The 22181-nt window shown below is 38.6% G+C and overlaps 1 protein-coding gene across 7 annotated transcripts in view; it reads right to left on the reverse strand.

Annotated features, from left to right (window-relative positions):
• The window catches only part of DYM (dymeclin), a 392053-nt gene that overhangs the window by 236202 nt on the left and 133670 nt on the right, over positions 1-22181 (reverse strand). For 5 of the 7 annotated variants that reach the window (XM_070779026.1, XM_019986746.2, XM_070779025.1 and 2 more), the window contains 3 exons: positions 11017-11199; positions 6440-6618; positions 3793-3918 (listed from right to left, as the gene is read on the reverse strand). In XM_070779026.1, the coding sequence (XP_070635127.1) occupies positions 3793-3918; positions 6440-6618; positions 11017-11199 (488 nt within the window). The remainder of the gene's footprint in view (positions 1-3792; positions 3919-6439; positions 6619-11016; positions 11200-22181) is intronic. The other 2 variants (XM_019986749.2, XM_070779029.1) reach the window with 1 other exon arrangement.

Genomic DNA, 22181 nt, shown 5'->3' on the forward strand with positions numbered 1-22181 from the left:
GAATACACACGAGGGTGATCTTAAACTTTTAAATGTACAAATCTTTGATTATACTCCTTTTTCATCAAGAAATAGAAATAAAACTTAATTATAGCATATACAGTGAAAACAGAACTAATTTTTAAAAACTCTCAACTTCGTATTACTATATAGTTTATTAACAATGCTGCGATAGTTTCAGGTGTACAGCAAAGTGATTCAGTTATACATATATACATGTATTTTTCTTTTTCAAGTTCTTTTCCCATTTAGGTTGTTACATAATATTGAGCAGAGCTCCTCTTGCTATACAGTAGGTCCTTGTTGGTTATTCATTTTAAATATAGCAGTATGTACATGTTAATCCCAAACTCCCTAACTATCCCTCCCCCTCACCCATCTCTCCTTAAAACCATAAGTTCATTCTCTACGTCTGTGAGTTTGCTTCTGTTTTGCAAATAAGTTCCTTTGAATCATTTCTTTTTCGATTTCCCATAAGAGCAAGTGAAAGTTGCTTAGTCGTGTTCAACTCTTTGCGACCCCAAGGACTGTATGCTGCTGCTAAGTCGCTTCAGTTGTGTCCGACTCTGTGTGCGACTCCAAAGACGACAGCCCGTCAGGCTCCACCTTCCCTGGGATTCTCCAAGCAAGAACACTGGAGTGGGTTGCCATTTCCCTCTCCAATGTATGAAAGTGAAAAGTAAAAGTGAAGTCGCTCAGTCTTCAACTTAGCAACCCCATGGACTGCAGCCTACCAGGCTCCTCTGTCCATGGGATTTTCCAGGCAAGAGTACTGGAGTGGGGTGCCATTGCCTTCTCCGCAAGGACTGTATAGTCCATGGAATTCTCTAGGTCAGAATACTGGAGTAGGCAGCCTTTCCCCTCTCTCCAGGGGATCTTCCCAACCCAGGTCTCCCGCATTGCAGGCCAATTCTTTACCAGCTGAGCCACAAGGGAAGCCCATTAAGAGCAATATCATACAATATTTCCCCAATCTCCATGTTGCTGTAAATGGCATTATTTCATTCTTTGTAATGGCTAGGTAATATTCCATTGAGTATATGTACCACATCTTCTTTATCCATTCCTCTGCCAGTGGATATTTAGATTGCTTCCATGTCTTGGTTATTGTAAACAGTGCTGCAATGAAGACTGGGGTGCATGTATCTTCTTGAATTATGGTTTTCTTTAGATATATGCCCAGGAGTGGGACTGCTGGATCATATATACACAGCTGCTTTAGCAAAAATAGGCCCCAAGTGGAAAAAAAGCCAAATACTCACAAGAAGGGGATGAATAAATATACAGTGGCATATCCACAGAATGGAATAGTATATGGCAATCCAAAAAACCAGACTAACGATGCAGTAACATGTGTGAATTTCAGCAACACTATGCTGAGTGAAAGAAGCCAAAATAAAAGAGAACACACTAATTTCATTTCCTAATGCCCAGTGACAGGCATTTTTATATACTTTATATACTTATATACATTTTATATACTTATATACCATTTTTATATACTTTCCATGTGTTTATATATCTTCTCTTGAGAAGTATTTTTCCAAATTTCTCCCCATTATTTAAAATTAAATTTTAATGAATTTTTTATTTTGAAATAACTGTAGTTTTAAGAAAAATGCTGTGAGAGTCCATGTATCCTGTACCAATTTTTCCCCAGAAACAACTATTTCAAGAAGAGGTAAAAGCTAATCTACTGGGAGGGAATTCTTCTAAAACGTAGTTAACTCTGGGTGGTGTGGGGTATTGACCACAATATGCAAAAGAGAGTCTTCTATTATGCTAGAAACGTTCAATAACGTGATCTGGGTGTTATGAACACAGGTACATACATGTGTAGAAACTTGCAAGTTGTACCTTTAAAATCTGTGTACTTTCTATTTTGTACTTGAATTGAAAAGTGTTTTTAAAAATCATACTTTTTTATTCCTTATCAAAAGAAAGATAAATGCTCTTTAAAAAAAAACACTAAAGCAATGCAAATTTTTTTCTTGAGGTACTTTACTAAATATGAGGATCAAAAATTTTATGTTTTATCCTCTTTCTATAGCACTGCTGCTGCTGCCGCCAAGTCGCTTCAGTCGTGTCCAACTCTATGTGACCGCCACAGACGGCAACCCTCTAGGCTCCCCCGTCCCTGGGATTCTCCAGGCAAGAATATTGGAGTGGGTTGCCATTTCCTTCTCCAGTACATGAAAGTGAAAAGTGAAAGTGAAGTTGCTCAGCCGTGTCCGACTCTTAGCAACCCCATGGACTGCAGCCCACCAGGCTCCTCTGTCCATGGGATTTTCCAGGCAAGAGTACTGGAGTGGGGTGCCATTGCCGTCTCTGTTCTAGCACTAGTATTCCTTAAACCTTAGTTGAAATGATAGTCATACTACATAAGAGGCAAAAATAATTTCCATGGGAACAGGAGAGAAAAGATCACATAAAATCTCTTCTAAAGAAGCAAGTGTTTATACCTGAAGAGAGAAGCTCCCAGCCTCGTCTCATACTAGACCCCCATAGTAGACTGTAAGAATCCCTTCTAAGAAATTGACCACCCCAAAAGAAAAGGCTTACAGAGAGCAGGATATCCAGAGAAACAGACTATGTAGAGCACATTATATTGAATAAGTCCTGCCCACACAAAGAACTTTCAAACAAAGTTTTAGTGCCTGCTCCTAAAGAGAAATAAACAAGCAAGAATCACCACACATTTGAGGAAAGCCCCTAATGAGGATGAAGACAGGAGCCAAAAACAAAAATGAAACTGAGAAAATAGGCAGTATGCTGTAATAGCTTGAGAGGGGATTCTCAGTTTTGTTTAAGTAGTGGGAGTTGCATTAGTGACTGGTACATGAACATAAAGCAATGGTGTTCTACAGAAAAATTAAACCATTTTACAAGAAAGGAAACACAATTACCACACAGTCCATCTGAGAGTAGATAACAGTTAACAAAATCACATTAATGTAAAAAGCTGAGTTATCCCAGAACGGTAAAAAGATGGGAGAAGAAAAAGTCTCTGTGTTGGAAACAGGCCTAGGAACCCAGAGGGCACACTCAAGATGTACGGTAAGGAGAACTAATACCATATATTCTATCTTATGATGGTAACAGTTAATATCTATAAATCTGAAAAATCAAGAAATATTTAGAAACATGGACAGGACTGGTGGCATTTGTCTTTTCGGAGGGGCAATCAGGTATGGGATGGACATGGGGTCTGCTATTTTGCACTGAAACCCAGTACTTCTGTGTAAGTTTTAAAACTATGTACATGAATTACTTTGACACAAAATACCACTGAGGAAGAGAAAACCAGTTTGGGAATGGAACTCACTGATAGGACTATTATTTAAGGAGTTAAATTATAGTACACTATTTTACATTGTTTTATAAAACAATTTTTCAGTCCTTTCCTTCTTCCCTATTCTTTCATTCATTCTATATAAAAGGAGAAAATCTACTTGATCATTTCCACCACAACTAAAAAGTGGAAACGGAGAGGAAAAATGACTTCAGGACAGCATAAACATTTCTATCTAAATTCCCATCTAAAACATTTCTATCTAAAAAACTAAAGAAACCATTTGGGGAGAGTTTTTAATAGCAGTTAATAATAGGCATTCAGAAGATAAAAAAAAAAAAAAAAGGACCACTTCATAAATCTGAAGAAAAATACTAAGTCAGGCATTTGCAGAAACATCTACTAGAAGGAAAAGAAGGAAGAAGGGTACACTAAGGGTGGTAAATTTTATGGACTGACACATCCATTCAGTAGCTCTGATTAACGTGAAGATAACTCACCACTTCATGAATGGATCTATTGAAGCCATCATCTTCTGTAAGGATCAACAATATTATAAGAGCCATATACACATGGTGTGAATTTCTTTCTTCCACATGATACAGAATCTCGAGAATTGGTAAAACCTAGTGAATAAAAATTATAATTTATTATTTCAATTACTTTATTATAAAACTAATGTTTTCAACTTCTATACTTTTATCACATATCCTTTGCTTTAATTTCACAAATCAGCCTGTGACCGAAATTACTTTCCATTTGCAGAGCTAAGGTATCAGAAGAGAAAACCATCCCCTACTGCAAAGCTCTGCCACCGTATAAAGTTTGAGTTTAGGGACTTATCTGGTGGTCCAGTGGTTAGGAATCCACCTGCCAATGTAGGGAACACAGGCTTGATGCCTGGTTCGGTAAGATCCCACATGCCATAAGGCAACTAAGCCCGTGTGCCACAACTACTGAGCCTGGGCCGTAGAGTCTAAGTGCTGCAACAAGAGAAGCCACGGCAACGGGAAGCCTGTGCACTGCAACTAGAGAGCAGCTCCAGCTCACTGCGACTAGAGAAAGCTTGTGCATAGCAGTGAAGACCCAACACAGCCAAAAAAAAGGCTGAGCTTACAGAGACCACTTAGGCTCATGGCCAACACCTGACACTCAACAGAGGCAAGTCTCCAGCCTAGCAGGAACTTATACAGTATGGTACTTTTAGAAACAGGGGTTCCCTGGTGGCTCATTCGGTAAAGAATCCACCTGTAATGCAGCAGGCTCGGGTTTGATCCCTGGGTCAGGACGATCCCGTGGAGAAGGAAATGGCAACCCACTCCAGTATTCTTGCCTGGGAAATCCCAAGGACAGAGGAATCTGGCAAGCTACAGTCCTTGGGGTCACAAACAGTTAGACACCACTTAATGACTAAACAACGACGTTCTTAGAAACACTGTAATATGTCGAACATTACCTTTTTAATAGCAAAGATGCTAGGATAAAAGAATTGTTAACAACAAAATCAGACCAGCACAGTGAATTTCCTACCAGTAACATATTTTCTTTTATTTTTTAACTTTACAATATTGTATTGGTTTTGCCATTTATCAACATGAATCTGCCACAGGTATACACATGTTCCCCATCCTGAACCCTCTTCCCTCCTCCCTCCCCGTACCATCCCTCTGGGTCGTCCCAGTGCACCTCAATGTCATATTTTCTAATCAGATTCAACAAATTACAGAACAAAAAGGACAGGGAAGGACATCAGCTAAAATACTATAAAAGTAATCTATACAAAACATTAAAAATGAAAACAAATATATCAATACAAGCCTCACTTCTCCCCACTCCTCCCCCCAAAAATCCCCAAACAAAACCTTTTAACTCTTCACTGGTGTTAAGTCATCATATACAGACAATTGTTCTCCTGCAAGATCTTATGTGCCAACAAACATCCTTACCAGGGAACTTTCTACAGCAGACGATGTCATGGGCTTTCTGCCTATTGCCATCATTTCCCTTAGGTTACACCATGCTGCAGAACTGTCTCCTTATATTCACTCACCCATTAGTAAATAAGCCTTTTCTTTAAGAGTTTTTACTCACATGAACAGAACCTTGTTACACCCAATTTCGCTATTTAAGCCAATGCTTTCCACATACAGCTGGTGTGCAAACAGGTTCTTTCATCACATTTTTCTGTCCTTAGTGTCACTCTGACATAGAATATACTCTTCAAACAAATCCTAATATTCCATGCTTACTGTTTTCATCTTAAATGCTGAAAAAAAACGGCCACCAAATCCCCAGGGAATCCTGCTATCCGTCTGTAAAAACTGGCGTAGAGGGGACATTCCTGTTGCCACCAGCAAGCTGCTGGCTATTTCAGAGATGGTCACAATTTTATTAATGCACGAATAGTTCAACGTTACCTAGATATTATGTATTTCAAATGCGACATTAACACCTTAGTGAGGTAGTTTACTTTTCATAGAAGCATTATTATTTACATATTAGTTACAATGGAAATCAGTGATTGCCTAGAGGGGTTTCTGTCTATGAGCAAAAATTTGGAACCAATCTCATTCACACAGTGAAGGATAAAGTGCGATTATGTGATGCCTGACAATGGTGCCTTAAAATAACGATAACACTCCAGGAACTGAGTTCAAGACAGCCTTAGCATCTAAGCCGGTTGAAGGGATAGGACATTTGGGAGTTGAGTTGAAAAAAAATCACCCTTCCTTTTAGCCATACTTATCAGGAATACACAGCAACTGTGACTTGAACATGGTGGGTGGACACTTAGTAGTGCAAAGGAACCAAGAGGGTATACATCTTCCTGAGAATGGTAGCCAGTATGTCTTAAGGACTGATCCAGGCTGAATCACGGGCAGCAGGCTGGCTGTTCAGGACCTTAAGGACAGGGAAGCCTGCTGTGCCGTGTGCCCTCCAGCTCTGCTCTGTGACCCCCATCTCAATGTGCACTGTCTCCTACACTGTAAAACTCAGACTTCGGCCTTTGCCTGGTGGCATCTCCCTATCAAACTCTTGACCATCCACCTTTGCAGGCAGGCAAACAACATACATATCCTCCTGGGAAAAGAAATTACTCTTCAAAATATTACAAAATACAAACACTATGCTTAATATGATACTTACAAGATTTTCCATATCTGTGCGAGCCAACATGTATGTTCTAATATTGCTGTTCTGATGGAGCAATGTATACAAAAGAAGAGTAGCTTGGTCGGATGTCTGCTGTTCACACAGGGCCATGTACAAACTGTTGAAGTTAATCTGGAAAGCATGTGGAATTGACGAGGGGAAAGGACTGCTATCTGGAAAACAGAAAACACAAAATCTTAAAAATATTACATTTTCTAGACTGCCTGATACAAATAATAAAAGCACTGTTAATGTATATAATTCAATTCCAATTAATTTTATATAAGTTGCTATATTTCAGGGTCAAAATTGCAATTGGTGGTCTAAATTTTACTTAAAAAAGAACTAAAACATGACTACACTTGATAGTATATTTGAAATGTGCTAAGAGAATAGAATTGAAATGTTCTCACACACACACACAAAATCCCCCACAAAAAGAAACACAAAAACCCAACCCAATCCAACCCAAACTAGGACAATTTATTTCTCAGTACTATCTAAGCCACAGCTTTCCAATGATTATAAATATATGAGCAAATACCATGCAACAGAGTGGCTTTTTTAAAGCCAAGTATTAAAAAAAAACCTAAACTAAGTCATGTAGTTTGACTCCATTACTATTTTTGCATTAATACAGCTGAATTAAATTGTCAATAAAATATAAACTTAAATAAATACAGCTATGGAGGTAGGTTAAAAAAAAAAAAAAAAAAAAAAACCTCTAACACATATAATTTAACCATGACATTGAAATGCTTTGTTATTAATACCAAAATTAAACAGCCATCAGTCCTAAATAAAAATATCCAGAGACAAACAGGAAATCCTCTTGTAAAATAGAAGTTAAAAAGAAAAAACAAAACAACTGCCTTGAAGTTAATTTTTTTCAAGTGAATTATCAGTTAAAGTATTCATCTATGCAATTAATCCATTTATGAAGAAAGTGGCTAGGATAATATAGAATTTAAATAACAAAAATATTAAAATCAGTTTGCTCAGCATTATCTTCTATAATAGACAGAACACACCAAATCTAAGACAACTACTAGAAAACTTATAAAACATTTTTGTTTAAAGGAAAACTTAAAACTAATTGACTACAACTACTTGACTACAACTACTAAGAAACTTTTTTTAAGTAGAATTATTGAAGTGATGAAAAGCATAAATTACAACCCACACAGGAAAAATTCTTGATATTCCAAAACTGACATAGTCCCTTTCCTACAGTTTACTGAATTTGCTTAAAAACTGAAGCAAGCAAGGTTAGGAAGTTAAAAAGGAGGTAAAGTTAGGTTAACTGTCTTAAGAGAAAATTATAGTTTTAACAGATAAAACACTAGTACAAGACAGCACAAAGAACAGTATTTTAACGTTTTAACAAGTAAGCACAAAGAACTTCTTTTTTCAAGACACAGAACCACTAGCAAAACAAAACAAAACAAAAAACCCAACAACAACACTGTTCTAACATTTCCTGAAGCCGTGCTCTTATGGAAAAGAAACGTGTACCAGCAAAGTCTTTGATAGCACAGCCCTATGCCTCTCAGATTTTCCTTTCTAAACTTTACATTTGTGAGAATAATGTACCTAAAAATATCTTTAACAATATTACAAAATGCCCTCACTTTTCTTCCACATTCAAAACACAGATTATTTTTTCAACCCTAATCCCTGTTTAGTACTTACTTTGTATTTTTGACACATACAAAAGTAACTGTTTTGTTAAGACTGACCTACATTTTTGCAAGGGATGGAAAAAGGAAGGGCTGAACATATTGAGGATGCAAATATTACACAATCTACAGAAGATGCAGTGGAGGAGGGTCCTGGACATATTACTCCTCCTTACAATGGAAGTAAAATAAAAAGTTCACCAGACTGACTACAAATGGAATACATATGTTGTGTGTCTGTTACTAGCTAGTAAGTACTATGAACCAGCCATTATACTGACAGCTTTATCCATATTATCTCTTATTTAACCCGTATGACAACCATGTCATTACTCTGACCAGTTTTACAAAGTAGAGGCTTACAGAGATTAAGCAACTTGTTAAAAAATTTATTTATTTTAATTGGAGGATAATTATTTTACAATATTGTGATGGCCTCTGCCATACATCAACTTTTCCAAGAACATTCCTCAGTAAACACAGATTGGCTCCTGTTGTTTCCACCACATTATACTGTTTCTTACAAAAGCAGCAATAATTTAGTGAGTCTAGCCTATGATAAATGCTCACTTAATTCTTGTAAAACCTTATGAGCCAGAGATTATAATCCCTGCTTCATTAATAAGGAATCTAATACTTAAAATCTTGGATACGACTCCTTTAGGGTCAGTCTAACCCTAAAGCCAATGTTCTGAATCACTATACCACAGTCTCTCCAAAGATGACTCTTAAAAGTTCAACCCTGAACAGTACCCTTTGGCTAGCGCAGCAAAAGTAACAACAGCAGATACCATATACTGAACACCTGCTATGCTGCCAAGTCCGAGCTAATTATTCTAAAACCTTACCTTGTGTGGTACTTACACAAATCTGATTAGGTGAAACTATCTTCATTTTACTGAAAAAGCCATTGAGGCTTATTGAGATAAGGCCTGATATTGGCCTGATAATGAGATATGGCTTGATAAGGTTTATTGTGAAAGGCTTGATAGCTCTGAAGTAACAGGAGTGTGACAGGAACTCAGATTACCTTGCCTCTAAAACTTCCTTTTTTAACCCTGAAGTCACACTGTCACTAAGAAGAGTACAGAAATGAGAATACAAAATATTATTAGATACACGGGTTTTCATTTCTTTTCTTTTTGGTTGCACTGCATGGCATATGGGATCTTAGTTTCCCAACCAGGGATTAAACTTGCACCCTCTGCATTGGAAGTGCAGAGTCTTAACCACTGAATAGCCAGGGAAGTGTGGGTTTTCATTACTTACCTATTAAATTGTTAGAGACTCGCGCGCACGCACGTGCACCTGCTCAGTCGTGTCCAACTCTTTGCAACCCTAAGGACTGTAGCCCACCAGGCTCCTCTGTCTGTGAGATTTTTCAAGCAAGAAAACTGGAGTGGGTTACTATTTCCTACTCCACAGGATCTTCCCGACTCAGGGATCAAACCTGAAACTCTTGCATCTCCTGCATTGGCAGGTGGATTCTTTACCACTGTGCCACCTGGGAAGCCCTAGACACACATATCCCCTGCAAATAATAATGCCAGAATTGACAAAGGCACAAAAACTGGCACATTCATCGCTGTCTGTAAGAAACATTCTAGCACAGCTCTGGAAAGGAACAAAGCATAGGACACCAGAAGCCTTGAAAGTGCGCTTCTAACCCATCTTAATTACACTAGTGTTGGATGTATTTTGAAAACCTAGCTACCATATTAATCTTGCTTTAGGAGTGTAACCTTTTGATAAGTGATTACTGTTTCAATGTGGAAATATCTGCTCATGCTCTACTTCAGGGTTTGGCAAATTACAGCCCACAGACACCACCTGCTTTGGAAATAAACTTTTACTGGCACCCAGCCTTGCTCATTTGCTTATGTATTACCTGTGCTGCTTTTTTGTGCTTCCCTAGTAGCTCAGCTGGTAAAGAATCCACCTGCAGTGCAGGAGACCCTGGTTTAATTCCTGGGTTGGGAAGATCCAGTGGAGAAGAGATAGGCTAACCACTCCAGTATTCTTGGGGCTTCCCTGGTGGCTCAGCTGGTAAAGAATCCACCTGCAATGCAGAAGACCTGGGTTTGATCCCTAGGTTGGGAAGATCCCCTGGAGAAGGGAAAGGCTACCCACTCCAGTATTCTGGCCTGGAGAATGGCATGGACTCTTTAGTCCATGGGGTTGCAAAGAGCTTTCTGTGCTGCTTTTATACTACAAGGGCAGGTAAGAGGTGGGGTGACAGAGACCAGAAGGCCCTGCAAAGTCATCTGCCCCTTTGCAGGAAAAGTTTGCTAAGCTCAGTTACTATTTTCAGTTCTATAAAACTCTAACTGGAACACAGAATTTAAATAAAAAATTTCAAACAACATATCATTTCCTGGTTAATTCCTTCACCTAATAGGAAGGACTATGTACTAAGTCACTTCAGTTGTGTCCAACTCTTTGCAACTCTATGAACTGTAGCCCGCCAGGCTCCTCTGTCCATGGGATTCTCCAGGCAAGAATACTGGAGTGGGGTGCCATGCCCTCCTCCAGAGGATCTTTCTGACCCAGGGATTGAACCTGCACCTCCTGCATCTATTGCACTGCAGGCAGATTCTTTACCATTAGTGTCACCAGGGAAGTCGCAATAGGTAGGAGATGTGGATCCAAATTAAGCCCATGCTGGCTTGGTTATCTTGGAAAGAAATGTAAATACAGGTATAAAGAAATGTAGTTATCATCTGAAATTTACTTGACCTTCCTGAGAATACGGACATAAAATTTAAGTTTTTCTCATCTTAAACCAATATGAAAATATATCCCCACTGCTGAAAAACAGTAAACAATTTGGAGTAAGCAATACCCTCTTTCCTTATTAGAAAAGAATATTCAGAGTAAAAAAATACCACAAACCTTGTGTGTTCTTAAAAGACATGATGGCCTGCCTGTAGGGGTTTGGCGCATCTGCAGCATCTGTCAGGTTGGCCAGCACCAGCAGGAGCAGAAGACTCTGGTTGGCCAGAGGGGAAGAAAGTTCTGAGGCAGCGACCACTTTGCTGCCCACGCCACCCAGTGTGAAGACAGTCCAGAGGCCAGCTTGAGAAGAAAACACACAACTGAAATGTGCTGGGGCTAGCAAGATGAATCTATTTATGTACAATATTGTGTACATTACGTAAATTATGTACAATTTCTCATATTCTGAAGTTTTAAATAATACTCTTTTTTGATTATGAAAGTAAAACAGGTCCATCATTTGGAAGTTCTCATATTGCCCATGGACATAAGACTTCTAAAGACTATTGCTTCCTGTTCCCATAATTCCACTTCCACTTTCCAAAGATAATCAGGATATTATTAAGTTTCTTACATACCTTTCTCAGTTTTTCTTTACATATCAAAACATATATGCAATTATAAGAAAATTTCATGTACAACTTCATACCAATATTTTTGAAAACCTAAGCAAAATATGCATATCTAGGAAAATACAAAATACCCAAATTGGAAAAGATGACGAAAGTCTGAATGGATAAATAACTTTAGAAGAGTGTAAACCAGAGTCAAAGAGCCAACCTTTAAAAACAAACCAAGTCTGAATTTTTATTTTACAAATAAGTCTACCAAACCACAATGTTATATATATATGTGTTATAATATTTCTCATATTATATATGCAGTGCCAAAGTACAGAACAAGAATCATAGCTATATACTCACTTGACAAGGCCAGAAAAATCTCCTTGATACTGAATCTGGATTAAAAAATGCATTTAATCACATTAAAAACAAAAAACTTAGGAATAAACCTAACCTAAACAAGAGGTAAAAGACCTATTTGTTGGAGGTTCCTCAGAAAACTAAGAATAGAATTAGTGTATGATCAATCCCACTCCTCTGCATATATCCAGCTGTTTTTGTTCAGTCATTAAGTCATGTCCAACTCCAAATGGGAAAAGGAGTACGTCAAGGCTGTGTATTATCACCCAGCTTATTTAACTTATATGCAGAGTACATCATGAGAAACGCTGGTCTGGAAGAAACACAAGCTGGAATCAAGACTGCCGGGAGAAATATCAATAACCTCAGATATGCAGATGAGATCACCCTTATGACAGAAAGTGAAGAGGAACTCAAAAGCCTTTTGATGAAAGTGAAAGTGGAGAGTGAAAAAGTTGGCTTAAAGCTCAACATTCAGACAACTAAGATCATGGCATCTGGTCCCATCCCTTCATGGGAAATAGATGGGGAAACAGTGTCAGACTTTATTTTTTTTTGAGGGGAGGGGGCTCCAAAATCACTGCAGATGGTGACTGCAGCCATGAAATTAAAAGACGCTTACCCCTTGGAAGGAAAGTTATGACCAACCTAGATAGCATATTGAAAAGCAGAGACATTTTACTTTGCCAATGAAGGTCCGTCTAGTCAAGGCTATGGTTTGTCCTGTGGTCATGTATGGATGTGAGAGTTGGACTGTGAAGAAGGCTGAGTGCCGAAGAATTGATGCTTTTGAACTGTGGTGTTGGAGAAGAAAACTATGCAAAATCTAATTTTATTTTATTTTTAAACTTTACAATATTGTATTGGTTTTGCCAAATATTGAAATGAATCCACCACAGGTATACATGTGTTCCCCATCCTGAACCCTCCTCCCTCCTCCCTCCCCATACCATCCCTCTGGGTTGTCCCAGTGCACCAGCCCCAAGCATCCCTTGGATTGCAAGGAGATCCAACCAGTCCATTCTGAAGGAGATCAGCCCTGGGATTTCTTTGGAGGGAATGATGCTGAAGCTGAAACTCCAGTACTTTGGCCACCTCATGCGAAGAGTTGCCTCACTGGAAGACTCTGATGCTGGGAGGGATTGGGGGCAGGAGGAGAAGGGGACGACAGAGGATGAGATGGCTGGATGGCATTACTGACTCAACGGACGTGAGTCTGGGTGAACTCCAGGAGTTGGTGATGGACAGGGAGGCCTGGCATGCTGTGATTCATGGGGTTGCGAAGAGTCGGACACGACTGAGTGACTGAACTGAACTGAACTAAACTGAACTTTTTGCGACCCCATGGACTGCAGCACGCCAGGTTGCTCTATCCATGGGATTTTGCAGACAAGAATACTGGAGTGGGTTACCATTTCCTTCTCCTGGGAATCTTTCCAACCCAGGGAGCAAACTTGCATCTCCTGCACTGGCAGGCAGATTCTTTGCCTGTGAGCCTCCAGGGACAGACACACATACCGCTGTGTTCACAGTGGCACTATTCATGATAGCAAGACATGGAAATAACTTGAATGTCCATCCACAGACCAACAGATGAAGAAGATGTGGTACGTACATAAAACGGAATACTATTCAGTCATAAACAAGAATAAACTAACGCTATCTGAAACAACATGGATACAACTAGATATTACCAAACCAAGTGAAATAAGTCAGAAAGAAGAAGACTGTCACTTATATGTGGAGTCTAAAATATGACACAACTGAGTCTATCTATGAACAGAAACAGAATTACAGACATACAGAAGAAACTGGTGGTTGCCGGGACAGGGGTGGGGGGGTGGGGTGGGGGTGGGGGATGGGTGAGGGAAGAATGGAGTGGGAGGCTGGGGTTAGTAGATACAAGCTTTTACATATAGAAAGGATAAACAAGGTCCCACTGTATAGCACAGAAAACCATATTCAACATCCCATGATAAACCATATGGAAAAAAATATTTTTAAAAAATAATGTGAGTATGTATGTAAATACACACACACACACACAATTAAAAACAAACTAAAAAAATAAGTGATCACTACACACAAACTTAAATTTATTCAAAACAATGTTCACAATATAGTTGGGAAATTTGAGGCATTTAATAAGAAAAGCAAAATTATATAAGAAAGTACAACCAGTAGCGAAGTATTATTTGCTTTGGGACTGATTTGCTGTTTATCTTGACATTTTAAAAAATTTCCAGTCACTTCCTTCCACTCAGAGTCTGCTCCATAGCTGCCTACCCCTATATCCACCACTGTGTGTTCCAGGATTGCAAGCAAAGAAAAACACAACTAGAAAGTTCAATCGGCAATAAAAATAATCACAAAATGCTCTCCAAGGTAAAATATAAGTGGCTTTTTTTTTTTTTTTTTGGATTCTCTTCACAGCTGCACATCTTCATTACTAGGAGAAATAAGAGTCGACTAGCCCTGGACAAATTTAACAAACAAAATTCTGATTCTCTTTTAACAGAACTTCAAGTCTCCTTTTTTTTTTTTTTTTTAACCCCCTTCAAGTTTTTCCAAGAGGGCTGTAAAGCTGCTTATAATGTCAGACAAATGAACATTTTATTGAGAAGCTCTCCCACCCTACCCCCTCCAGACACACAGCCCTCCTTCCTTACTCTGGTAAATATCACTGCCATGTGGCTTTCCCTTCCTTATAGGGAAAGCAGGCACCCTGCCATTGCCTACATTGTAGTTTAAACTGGCCCATAAAATTGGACTAAAATTCTTCCAAAAGTTAGTTTCTTTTTGCTGATCCAAGCCTCTGATCTCTGACCCAAGAATCTTAGTGGAATTGCATTTTCCTGCTGGCAAAAAAAAGTTTCTCTCCACCAGAAAAATAAGGGAAAGTTACAGTATATTTCCTTCTGTTCTAAAAACCAAATTAAGAATGATCTCCAAAGTTCTTTAATTGTATCCCTCAGGCCTCCAAATAAATGCTTAAAATAAAATTCATCTAACTAAGAGTACTGAAATTAACTAAAAGAAAAAACTGAGTGTTGGTGATTCAACCTTTTAAAAGTAGTAACTCAAGATTATTTATTCTTAAGAATAAAAATGTGAGAAAAATATAAAGTGTGACAAACTGAAACATCAGTAAAATAATAATCAAAGAAAAAACAACTCATTTTAAGAAATTTTGAACTCAAACTATTAAGACAATGGAATTAAGGTAAATTACTACTTTCTTCACATTACTAAACATGCCACTTGCCACACTACAACTGATTTCTTACATCTAACATCTATATTATAAAACACTAATTATTCAAGCAAAACTATACCAAAAACACATGATAACATACTATACTGTCTTCCATAGCTATAAAAATCTGATAAAAGGGTCACATTCATATATTTGAGCTGTAATCCTGTAACAAAACAGATATCATGAAGAAATTAAGGAGAAAGCAGGTCAGATAAATACTTATGACAATTCTGCTAGAGACATTTCAATCAATACAGAAAAAAGGGTAATCGGTCAATAAATAGGCAGCGAGTACCTAATTATGGTTAGGCCCTATGCCAGCTGTAAAAAATACAAACAAGGAAAAAATCATACTTTGTCTCTGAGGAGTTTAGAGAAAGGGGAAGCAAATATTCATATCAATTTTCATTGCCATAATGATCCAACAAATATACCTAACTCTTAAGGCATCTATACTTTTCCTCTATAAGTGTAGTGAAACAAGGGAAGACAGTTTTGCCAAGGAAGTCACTGAACATACATTCCAGGGCAGACATTAGGGCAGAGTAACTACCTGATCCCAATATCATGCTCTCTTTCCTTTTATTAATAAAACGCCCTGACGTTTAGCTGGGCAGAACTATACTTCCCAATCTTTCTTACAGAAAACTATGGCCACATAACTAAATTTCAGCCAACAGGATGTGAGTAGGAACAACACATGCAAGTTTTAGATAATATCCTTAAAAAGAACTTATTTTCTCTTCCAATCCTCATGCTTCACATGTGCAAGAACTCAGGTAGAGGGTTGGGCAGGCAGATTCGGCTTTGTGCATGAGGATACGACCAAGGGAATGGAAAAACAAGAGAGAAGGAACTCTATTCTCTGAATGGCCTCAGGAAGCAAACCTGCCTATACCCCTAGACTAGCTTAGACTTTCATGTGAGAGAAATGTAAATCTTCTATTTTTTTTAAGCCACTGGTACCTGATCTCTATTAAAAGCCAAACCAGTATCCTAACACAATTAAGTGTTGTTGTTGTTGTTTAGTGCTGTCAAGTCCAATTCATTGCAATTCTATGAACTGCAGCACCCCCAGGCTTCCCTGTCCATCACCATATCCCAAAGTTTGCTCAAACTCATGTCCATTGAGTCGGTGATGCCATCCAACAATCTCATCCTTTGTTGCCCCCTTCTCCTCTTGCCCTCAATCATTCCCCGCATCAAGGTCTTTTCCAGTGAGTCAGCTCTTTGCATCAAGTGGCCAAGTATTGGAGCTACAGCTCCAATTCAGGGTTGATTTCCTTTAGGATTGACTGGTTTGATGATCTTGCAGTCCAAGGGACTCTCAAGAGTCTTCTCCAACACCACAGTTCAAAAGCATCAATTCTTCAGTACTCAGCTTTCTTTACAGTCCAACTCTCACATCCATACATGACTACCTGAAAAACCATAGCTTGGACTACACAGACCATTGTTGGCAAAATGATGTCTCTGCTTTTTAATATACTGTCTAGGTTTATCATACCTTTCCTTCCAAGGAGCAAGCTTCCTTTAATTTTGGGGCTGCAGTCACCATACACAGTGATTTTGGAGTCCAAGAAAATAAAATCTGTCACTGTTTCCACGTTCCCCATCAAGTTTAGCCATAAAGTGATGGGACCAGATGCCATGATCTTAGTTTTTTGAATGTTGAATTTTAAGCGAGATTTCTCACTTTCCTCTTTCATCCTCATCAAAAGGCTAAGGTCCTCTTAGTTTTCTGCCTTTAGAGTGGTGTCGTCTGCATATCTGAAGTTGTTCATAATTTCTCCTGGCAATCATGATCCCAGCTTGTGATTCATCTAGTCCAGCATTTTGAATGATGTAATCTGCATAGAAGTTAAATAAGCTGGGTGACAATACACAGGCTTGACATACTCCTTTCCCAATCTTGAAGCATTCTGTTGTTCCACGTCCGGTTCTAACTGTTGCTTCTTGTCCTGTGTACAAGTTTCTCAGGAGACAGGTAAGGTAGTCTGGTAACCCCATTTTTTTAAGAATTTTCCACAGTTCATTGTGATCCACACAGTCAAAGGCCTTAGGGTAGCGAATGAGGCAGAAGTAGATTTTTTCTGGAATTCCCTTGCTTTCTCTATTATCTAATAGATGTTGGCAACTTGATCTCTGGTTCCTCTCCTTTTCTAAATCCAGCTTGTATCTCTGGAAATTCTCAGTTCATGTACTGATGAAGCCTAGCTTGAAGGATTTTGAGCATTATCTTGCTAGCCATGTGCAATGAGTGCAACTGTGTGGTAGTCTGAGCATTCTTTGGCATTGCCCTTCTTTGGGACTGGAATGAAAACTGACCTTTTCCAGTCCTGTTGTCACTGCTGAGTTTTCAGAATTTGCTGACATATTGAGTGCAGCATTTTGACAGCATCAACTTTTAGGATTTTAAATAGCTCAGCTGGAATTTTATCACCTCCACTAGCTCTGCCGGTAGTAATACTTCCTAAGGACTACTTGACTACACACTCCAGGATGTCTGGCTCTAGGTGCGTGACCACACCACCGTGGTTATCTGGGTCATTAAAACCTTTTTTGTATAGTTCTTTTGTATATTCGAGCCACCTCTTCTTAATCTCTTCTGCTTCTGTTAGGTCCTTGCCATTTCTGTCCTTTATTGAGCCCATCTTTGCATGAAACGTTCCCTTGTATCTCTAATATTCTTGAAGAGATCTCTAGTCTTTCCCATTCTATTCTTTTCCTCTATTTCTTTGTGTTGTTCACTTAAGAAGGCTTCCTTATCTCTCCTTGCTATTCTCTGGAATTCTGCATTCAGTTGGGTCTATCTTTTTCTTTCTCCTTTGCCTTTTTGCTTCTCTTCTTTTCTCAGCTATCTGTAGGGCCTCCTCAAACAATCATTTTGCCTTTCCTTTTTGCATTTCTTTTTCTTGGGGATTGTTCTGGTCACCACCTCCTATACAATGTTACGAACCTCTGTCCATAGTTCTTCAAGCACTCTATCAGATCTAATCCCTGGAATCTATTTATCACCTCCACTGTATAATCATAAGGGATTTGCTTTAGATCATACCTGAGTAGACTAGGGGTTTTCCCTACTTTCTTCTATTTAAGCCTGAATTTTGCAATAAGGAGCTCATTATGTGCTATAAAGTTCCAAAACATTACTGCTTGGTTAGTGATCTTTTTAAAAAACAAACAACAGTTTTTAAAAATTTTTTGGCCATCAATCTCCTTAAAGTTTTTGAGATTATTATAGATGCATATGTTCTCATTTAAAAAAAAAATAACCTTTCAACTAATTTCTTCTAATGGTAACATCTTAAAAATTTATAGAATATCACAATCAGGATCTGACACCGATACCATCAAAATACAGAATAACTGCATCACCAGTGAGAAACATTTGCATGGGAAAAAGTATCTGATGATCACTTAACTTCGTTGAAGTTAATTTCTTTTAAGGGTCACATACCAGACACAGAGGAAACATACTGTCACCAAGTATGTACTTATCACTTGGGCACTTACATACACTCGTCTCATCATTTAGTAAGGTACTGGTATGGATCAGTCAAAGTGCAAGAAACTAGATCAGACACGAACGAATCCAAGACAATGAGGCCCTATCCATGAAGTTTATAGTCAAAAGGAGAAACAAATATAGAAAAGAAAAGGAAATAAACTGTCATGAGTTTATGGGGAGACAAAGGATGACCCTGGAAAAAAAATAATTCAGAAATCAATGAAGAGAACTGACAGTGGTTTATAGACTTTTTTCAAGTTTACAAATAACCAAAGAAGGCATTCTACTTTCTTCCATTTTTAAAATTTTTTCTTTCATTTCTTCCTCATACTTTTTTTGCTTTAAAAAATTCCTCAAGGTCCAAATCAGACTCGTCTGTTCTAATAAAGCAAAAAATAACTGCTTTTATAGTACTCTGATTACAACTCTCTTCAGTACTGTACTTAGGAAAGTCTGGTTTTGATCATACTTACGTATGTAAGATAAATCATTCAACATCAGAGTAATCCAAATCTATGTTCCAACAACTTTTGTTGAAGAAGCTGAAGTTGACCGGTTCTATGAAGACCTACAATATCTTCTAGAACTAATATCAAAAAAAGATGCCGGATCAAAATGAATCCACCACAGGTATAAAAGAAAAAAAAAAAAAAAAAAAAGATGCCGTTTTTATCACAGGGGACTGGAATGCAAAAACTGGAAGCCAAGAGATAGCTGGAATTAACAGGCAAGTTTGGCCTTGATGTACAAAATGAAGCAGGGCAAAGGCTAACAGAGTCTTGTCATTAGAAAATGCTGGTCATAGAAAACATCCTTTTCCAACAACCCAAGAGATGACTCTACACATGGACATCACCAGACGGTCAATAACAAAATCAGACTAATTATGTTCTTTGCAGCCAAAGATGGAAAAGTCTATACAGTTAGCAAAAACAAGACTTGGAGGTGACTGTGGCTCAGGTCATGAGCTCCTTATTACAACATTCAGGCTAATACTGCAAAAAGTAGGGAAAACCACTAGGCCATTCAGGTATGACCTAAATCAAATCCCTTATGATTATACAGTAGAGGTGACTAATAGATTCAGGGATTAGGTCTGGTAGACAGAGTGCCTGAGGAACCATGGACAGGTGTTTGTAACATGGTACAGGAAGCAGTGACCAAAGCCATTCCAAAGAAAAAGAAATGCAAGAAGGCAAAACGATTGTCTGAGGAGGCTTTACAAACAGCTATGAAAAGAAGAGAAGCAGAAGGCAAGGGAGAAAGGGAAAGATATACCAAACTGGATGCAGAGTTCCAGAGAATAGCAAGGAGACACAAGGAGGTCTTTTTAAATGAACAAGGCAAAGACAAAGAAGAAAACAATACAATGGAAAAGACCACAGATCTCTTCAAGAAAACTGGAGGTATCAAAGGAACATTTCATGAAGAATGGTCATGATAAAGGACAGAAATGGTAAGGACCTAAAAGTAGCAGAAGAGATTAATAAGAGGTGGCAAGAATGCACAAAACTAAACAAAAAAGTCATAATGACGTGGATAACCATGATGGTGTGGTTGTTCACCTAGAACCAGACATCTTGGAATGTGAAGTCAAGTGGGCCTTAGGGAGTATTACTACAAACAAAGCTAGTGGACATGATGGATTTTCAACTGAGCTATTTAAAATCCTGAAAGATGATTCTGTTAAAGTGCTACTTTATGCAGCAAATTGCAGCAAATTCAGAAAACTCAGCAGGACACAGAACTGGAAAAGGTCAGTTTTCCTACTAATCCCAAAGACCATCAATGCCAAAAAATGTTCCAACTACCATGTTGTTGTTCTTCAGTCACCAAGTTGCCTTGGACTCTTTGCAACCCCATGAATTGCAACACTTCAGACTTCTCTGTCTTTCACTGTCTCCCTGAGTTTACTCAAAGTCAAATCCATTGAGCCAGTGATGACATCCAACCATCTCATCCTCTGTTGCCCCTTCTCCTCCCGCCTTCAATCTTTCCCAGCATTAAGGTCTCTTCCAATGAGTCAGCTCTTTGCATCAGGTGGCCAAAGTATTGGAGCTTCAGCTTCAGCATCAGTCCTTCCAATGGACATTAAGGGTTGATATCCTTTAGGATTGATTGGTTTGATCTCCTTGCTGTCCACGGGACTCCCAAGAATCTCCTCTAGCACCATAGTTCAAAAGCATCAGTTCTTTGGTGATCAGCCTTCTTTATGGTCCAACTCTCACATCCACACATGACTAGTGGAAAAACCATAGCTTTGACTAAATGGACCTTTGTTGGCAAAGTGATCCCTCTGCTTTTTAATACACTGTCTAGGTTTGTCATAGCTATTCTTCCAAGGAGCAAGTGTCTTAATTTCATGGCTGCAGTCACCGTCAGCATTGATTTTAGAATCCAAGTAAATGAAATCTGACATTGTATCCACATTTTCCCCATCTATTTGCCATGAAGTGATAGGACCAGATGCCATGATCTTAGCTTTCTGAATGTTGAGTTTTAGGCCAGCTTTTTCATTCTCCTCTTTCACTTTTATCAAGAGGCTCTTTAGTTCCTCTTCACTTTCTGCCATTGAAGTGGTATCATCTGCACAACTAAGATTGTTGATATTTCTCCCAGCAATCTTATTCCAGCTTGTGATTCATCCAGCCCAGCATTTTGCATGATGTACTCTGCATATAAGTTAAATAAGCTGGATGACAATATACGGCCTTGACGTATTCCCTTCCCAATTTTGAACCAGTCATAACAGTGTTCCATGTCTGGTTCTAACTGTTGCTTCTTGTCCTGCATACAAGTTTATGTATGTCAAGGCTGTATATTGTCACCCTGCTATATTTAACTTCTTTGCAGAGTACATCTCTCTAAGAGTTTGCTCTCTTCTCCTTTTGCCTTCAATCTTTCCCAGCATCAGTCTTTTCCAATGAGGCAGCTCTTCACATCAGTTTCACTATAATGGCAGAAAGTAAAGAGGAACTAAAGAGCTTCTTGATGAGGGTGAAAGAGAAGAGTGAAATAGCTGACTAGATACTCAACATTCAAAAAACTAAGATCATGGCATCCGGTCCCATCACTTCATGGCAAACAGAAGGGGGAAAAGTGGAAACAGAGACAGATTTCATTTTCTTGGGCTCCAAAATCATTGCAGACTGTGACTACAGCCATGAAATTAAAAGAAGCTTGCTCCCTGGAAGGAAAGCTATGAGAAACCTAGATAGCATATAAAAAGCAAAGATGTCACTTTGCTCACATAGATCTATATAGTCAAAGCTATGGTTTTTCCACTAGTCATGTATGGATGTGAGAGTTGGACCATAAAGGCTGAGTGCAGAAGAACTAATGCTTTCGAACTGTGAGGCTGGAGAAAACTTTTCCGAGTCCCTTGGATGGTAAGGAGATCAAATCAGTCAATCCTAAAGGAAATCAACCCTGACTATTCATAGGAAGGACCGAAGCTGAAACTCCAATACCTTGGCCACCTGATGCAAAGAAACAACTCATTGGAAAAGGTCCTGATGCTGGGAAAGATTGAAGGCAAAGGAGAAGGGGACAACATAGGATGAGACGGTTAGATAGCATCACTGACTCA

Source organism: Bos indicus, chromosome 24 (genome assembly GCF_029378745.1).
Source record: "Bos indicus isolate NIAB-ARS_2022 breed Sahiwal x Tharparkar chromosome 24, NIAB-ARS_B.indTharparkar_mat_pri_1.0, whole genome shotgun sequence".
NCBI lineage: Eukaryota > Metazoa > Chordata > Mammalia > Artiodactyla > Bovidae > Bos > Bos indicus.